General features: G+C 39.5%; 1 protein-coding gene across 1 annotated transcript; it reads left to right on the top strand.

The window, feature by feature from the left end:
- The first annotated feature begins 394 nt into the window (after window positions 1–394).
- calhm1b (calcium homeostasis modulator 1b) lies at window positions 395–2,369 on the top strand. Its single transcript, XM_023798840.2, has 3 exons — window positions 395–467; window positions 656–1,252; window positions 1,405–2,369. Exons 2-3 carry the CDS (start codon window positions 704–706, stop codon window positions 1,888–1,890), a joined length of 1,035 nt encoding a protein of 344 aa, XP_023654608.1. The 5' UTR covers window positions 395–467; window positions 656–703; the 3' UTR covers window positions 1,891–2,369.
- The last annotated feature ends 3,905 nt before the right edge of the window (window positions 2,370–6,274 follow it).

The following is a 6,274-nucleotide window of genomic DNA, read 5'->3' as shown; positions in this document are numbered from 1 at the left end:
CTGATTATTTAAATGTGGAAAGATTGTTTCCCTACTTTTGCATGTCTTAATTAGCATATTGCTTATCACCATGGAAACCAGCAAAAGTGCAAATTAGGGAGCTGACCTTTTCTCCATTTAATCAAATATGGAAAGACAAAGATTACATTGCGTAATACAGACATAGAAAGGTATAATCACGGTAAGGCTCCAGCTCACTTTAACCATGTAATATCTGTCACAAAAGTATCAGTAATATGTATAATTACACTTCATCCTCAGATTTATGTAGCTGTTGAATAAAATGTTAACAATGTAGGGAGATGTCACTTGTTACTTTACAGCGCTGGCAGTCTACCTGTGGGAGGGGCGGTCTTCCTCTTTCAGTCGCTATAGGTTACCCTCAGTCTGTCAGCTCCATTTTCACATGTCTATTGTGTTAGTACGCCCATGAAAGGTCCGCGATTTAGACTATAGCAGACTTTCAAGTAAGTAAATCTTTTTCTTTTTTCAATAATATATTTATTAAATATAATATATATTATAAAGTCAAAATAAAAATGCATTTGAAGAAATTCTGATCTGCATATCATCAAACATTTCAGTTTTTCCGGTCCTTTTCCAATTTTATAATCAATAACCATGTTAATATTCTGCTTCCCCGCTCTCCTGTCAGTATTTTCACAGCAAGGCGTGTAAGCCGAAGATACAGTAATCCTCAACAATGGATAAATTTAGAATAATGTTTCAGTTTTTGCAATCCAACCAAGAATCCTTCATGAATGGTATATGTGGTATCATGGTTCTTGCCAGTGCGCAACTCTACTCAGCCTTTGAATTCAGTTGTCCCTGTTTACCAGAATACAACTTTGCGTACGGAATCGGAATACTGGTTGTTCCGCCGATTTGGTTTTTCTTGCTTGGGTTTGTGCTAAATAATAACGTGTCCATGCTGGCGGAGGAGTGGCGACGACCGATGGGAAAACGGAGAAAAGACCCCACGGTACTGCGGTACATGTTCTGCTCCATCACGCAGCGGTCTTTGATAGCGCCCGCGGTCTGGATATCTGTGACGCTGATGGACGGGAAAAGTTTCCTGTGTGCCTTCAGCATCAACTTGGACGTGCAGAAGTTTGGAAATAAGAGCGATCACGGGCTTTCGGATGCCGCGCTCGAAAGGTTACTTGCTAAGATTCCCTGCAAACACATCTTTGATGGGGACGCAGTGGTATCGCGGGAGGCGGCTTCCAGGTATATTCGATGTATATCACAGGTAAGTCTGTTACATGTAAGCCTGTGAAGAAAATGCATAAACAAGGAGTGATGTTTACTCAAGCACCTTTCGCAGAGTGATTACAGGGGGGTCTGTGATCTATCGAAGGCTCGGGAGAAGTAGATCATTTCCATACTGTACTTATCTTGCAGGCGTTTGGCTGGGCTTTTCTGCTAATGATGACTTCGATGGCATTCTTGGTGAGGGCGATCAGACCTTGTTTCACACAAGCCGCTTTTCTTAAAACCAAGTACTGGTCGCACTACATCGACATCGAGCGCAAGCTGTTTGACGAGACGTGCACGGAGCACGCGAAGGCGTTCGCCAAGATCTGCATACAGCAGTACTTCGAGAGCGTCAGCGGCGAGATGCACACCTTCCACGGACAGCCTCCCGATCGAGACGAGGAGGACAAGCCGAAGAGCGACGAGGACAGACTTCTGGGCATCCGAGTCGAGGGCGATATGAACAAAGTCCTCTGGAACTGGCACAGCTGCAAACCATCGCTCAACCTGAAAAAGGACCCGCCTCGGTATGAAGAAGCCAACGGACACTTGGACACTTTCGTGAACGGTCATACACACCAACCTGAAACCCAGTCAAAGAAAGAGTGGGCGACCTACTATAGTAATATTTAAACAACTTAACAAAAAACATCCAAATATAATATATAAAAATCCACCTTGACAGAAGAAAATGTTTATTTTGTGGTACTGTGCAAAAGTCTTTTGCAGTCAAAAGAAATGTTTAAAGCTATTTATCTAAGTAGAAAGTTCACTTTCGCTCAGAACAAATAAAACACAATTTAACCTTAGAACATATGCAAATCAAGAGGAACAATAAAAACTAGTAAGAAATTCTTCTGTTCTCCAAAAACTTACTGATACCTTGCTGGATGGCTAGATGAACACCACTTCAGCTCCCAAACCTCTCCTCAGGTGCACCTCAGTTATTCCATGTTTTCATTAAATTTCACCAACACCTTATTTAATTCATTTGTTTAATTAGTTAAGAAAAGTCAATGAGGTATTGATTAGCTAGTGTGCTAGTGGTTTACTCAAAAAACACATGGGTGTATGGATGGTTGTAGCAAATACTGGAGTGATATTTGCAGACATTCTGACACACTTTGACAAACATAACATCATAGTTTTACACCAACATGAAGATCATTTAAATATCATTTTCTTTGGCTGCCTAAGACTTTTGCATAGTACTATATATCTAAGATATATTTTGCCATTGAAATATGTGGATTATTTTTGTTACTTTACTGTAGTATTAAATAAAAATACCAAAGCTTCAAGTGGTTAGTCTCTTTGTAGATGATTTCATTTGCCAATTCAGTTTGACCCTTTAGACTCAAGTTGAAGTTACTTCAAGATCTGACTGTGGTCTTTACTCCATTTAGAAGTGTTAAACCTAAAATTCTTCTTTGTTTGGCATTTTATACATTTTACTTATACGGTGCAAACAATGAGGGTTATTTTAGGAAAGAATTAAACTAAGATATAACTTGTCTCATATATATGTATGATGAACAGCTGCATGTTTGTTTTTGGTGACATGTAAAGAGAATGCAAATATAAGCAACATCTTAAAAAATCTGAGAGCTGGAAAACGTCAGGTCGTCGTTTGCATTTTGTTTTCATTGTTTGTAGTTCTGGCGCATATGCAAATGTGCCGAATAACAAAGTAATTTTTAAAATTCCATGAGAGTCCATAAGGGAGACTCAGCTTATAGTGTTAGATGTGTTCATTACTTTTTTTACATTTTGTGCTAATTCTGGTAACACTCCTGAAAGCTTTGATATCATTTGAACCTCTCCCCCTACAATGTAAATCTGTATGTGATCAGATCTGACGTCATTTTACATTTTAAAACTAATTTCCAAGCACCAAAAACAGATATGCTCTTGACTTATTTAACGTGGATGCTGGATTCCACAGGAGGACCCACATCACCTCCAGGTCACCTGACCTGGTCATCCTCATGGTCCATCTCGTCTCAAAGCATGAAGCTTGTGTGGAAGCTGATGCCACAATTTCCTTTAAAGTGTTGACTGGCCATTTAATGATTTATGGGGTGATTTTCCCGACAACTTCTTAACGCTACACCATTTTCATGTTCTATCTTTTAACATAGAACTTACGAATGGGAAACTCATCCATGACAGCCATCACCCGGGCTGGGGGGGGGGGGGGGGGGGGGGGGGCAGTGATTCTTCAGTAAGTTGCTGTGTTATAATGTTACTATATGCTGCATATTCTGTTATTCACATCTGTAGCGGAACATGTGACCCGCGTTCATGTTAATTATATTTTCAGATAATATGACATATCTCACTGAATTATTAATATTTTTCCCCCAGAGAGATATTACTCATGCAAAACCGAATACCAGTAGGTGTTAATTATCCATTAAAGGTATATTCCAAGATATCATGTTTTTACAGCTCAGGTAAAGTATCAACATACTTATAATCTCCCAGTAAGATGATGTGTTCTGAAGTGGTGAAACATTATTCAGAGTTTTAATATTAATTATTGTTGGTTCCCTGTTATCTATGAAAGACCTGAAGTAAATAACGCATTAATGTGATATCTGAGATGACTTCAGTCATAATCAGCCTCCATGTGTGTTCTACACTTGATTTTCAGTTGCGTCAAAGTTGTGCATGACCTTTAGATCCAGAAAGAGTTTAATTATCTTATTAAAAACTGGGGTTGAACATTATAGTTGATATCAATGCATAGCTCAGGATATTTATTATTATTGTTGATACTTTCATTAATCCCCATAGGGAAATTGTCTTTTTTTTAATCTTCTTCAACTTGCTCTTTGTGGAGTAAGCTGTCCGCAAAGGGCAGCCACCCATAGCGGTGCCCAAGGAGCTGGGAGTTAAGGGTCTTGCTCAAAGAGCCACAGGCGTGCCAAGGCTGGGTTTGAACCCACAACCTTGTGATTACAGGCATACAGGCTTAGCTCACTGAGCCACACGTTTTTTTATTTATTATTATTATTATTATTATTATTATTATTATTATTATTATTATTATTATTATTATTATTATTATTATTATTATTATTATTATTATTATTACTACTACTACTACTACTACTACTACTACTAGTATATTATTATATAATAATAATATTATAATTATTCTGGGATATCCCCATGGCTATCACCTATGTCAGGCGAAGGCCTAGACAGCAGGACAGGTTTATAAACGTGAAAGGAATTTCCTGACGTTGTGCCATATGTTTATTATTGTTGCTTTTTGTAGTGTAATGTATGTGTTTGGGTGTAAATGTTTTGTAGGTTTTCATGTAGTGCATGTGGGATGATACCTGTGCAGGAATTAACAATATGGACAATGATCATCGCATTTTCCAGAGGTGATGAATTTTATGTGCCACATCTGTGTATTTGCGTATTTTATCCATTTGTGTCTTTTGTCGGTTGTGTGTGTCTGGTATGACGATGTCTATAATACAAGTGGTTTTGTTCTTTATCATCATCATCATCATCATCAGTAAGAACGATCTTTAATTTATGACACTGAGAAGAAAAGGTCCAGCAGACCATGAAAATCACCTTGAAGTGTGGTCTGAAAATGTATGGATGAATGGTTGGATTTGTTTAGTCTGCTGCTTAAATATGTAAAATAACATGCAGTCTATGGTCCATGTACAATAGAACTTTATATTTGCCAACCCATTAGAGTGAGGTTGGAATGTATAACACACAATGTTTAACTCAAGCTTTTATAATACTTAAATATGGGTCGTATAAATATAGGGTAGAGCGTTTGACAGATAATACAGGGGCAGTGTGTGGCTCTGTGGGTAAGGTATCTGTACCTGGAGACAACAGAATAGTTGTATCACCACCGAGCCCTTGAACAAGGACCTTATGTCCACCTTCCCCAGGGGCACTGGTCTCTGGTAAGACCCTGTGCTCTGACTTCAGATTTGCTCTCAACAGTATATATGGGTGTCTGATAATGGAGAGCTAGTGTATGTGAAAACGTAAGAATGTACAAATGCAGGCACTGTACGAACAGCGTGTGAAAAGAAACCTTGATGTAAATATGGATCGCAGCAAAGCATTAACTTCCATACTTTGGTCACTAGGGGGTGCATTTGCTTGAGAAAATTATTTTGCTTGTTTTCCAGGACAGCGTCAAATAAACATGGCATTAGTTTTAAAAGGTAACCTAAGCATTCAAAGAGTGCAAGTAATATCATTAATTAAAAAGGCTCAAAAAACCTCAAAGAACAGTTTTAAAGATACCAAAGGAGTCAACACGAATTATTATAGGTAACGTACAGTCCAGCCACAGTAGTTCTTTCGGTCATGTTCGTGTTGCTGGGACGTGATACTTTAATAGTCAGCGGAGAATCTTGAGGAATATAGTCATATTGAAATTAGGTCATATTATTTTATTACTTTAATTGTAGTACGCAGGATTATGTTCAGTATAAATCATTGAGTTATTTTTTATTTCCAATCTGTTTACTTAGTGCTGTGTTGCACAGAAGATAAAGAATAAACGGAATCACACAAAAGTGCCCCGACTCTGGTGTCTGGGAAACACATTCAGTGGAAAGCCAGCAGCTGCTGTCTGTGAAGCTGGCAGGTTTTCTTCTGTGGGGGTGGTGGACGTCTTTGTCTCAAGCCTTGGTTCCCCATCTCAGCTTGTGCTCCTTCATGGACCGTAATACTCATACGCCATTGAGATCGTCGTGACCCTGTCGTGAAAAAGATTCCTGTCACGACCGACCCGTGGCTGCTCCGTCATTCATTTCCCGCAGAAACGCTCGCTGCTCTCGGGAAGCCGACCCTCCCTCTCTCTTGTTTTGTGTGTCGGGGCAGTGATGCACACAGGGTGGGCCTTGCGCACTTGTGACAGCTGCAGAGACGCCAGCACACGCAAACACACACACACACATTCCGTTTGCGGAAACCTTAGCAAAGCCCGCCTGCCTGCTCCTGCTGTCACTGCCGGGAGGGG

This window comes from Paramormyrops kingsleyae, chromosome 20, assembly GCF_048594095.1.
Source record: "Paramormyrops kingsleyae isolate MSU_618 chromosome 20, PKINGS_0.4, whole genome shotgun sequence".
NCBI classification, from domain to species: Eukaryota; Metazoa; Chordata; class Actinopteri; order Osteoglossiformes; family Mormyridae; genus Paramormyrops; species Paramormyrops kingsleyae.
The sequence above is the reverse complement of the archived record's forward strand: the minus strand, read 5'-3'. Positions and strand labels throughout refer to the sequence as shown.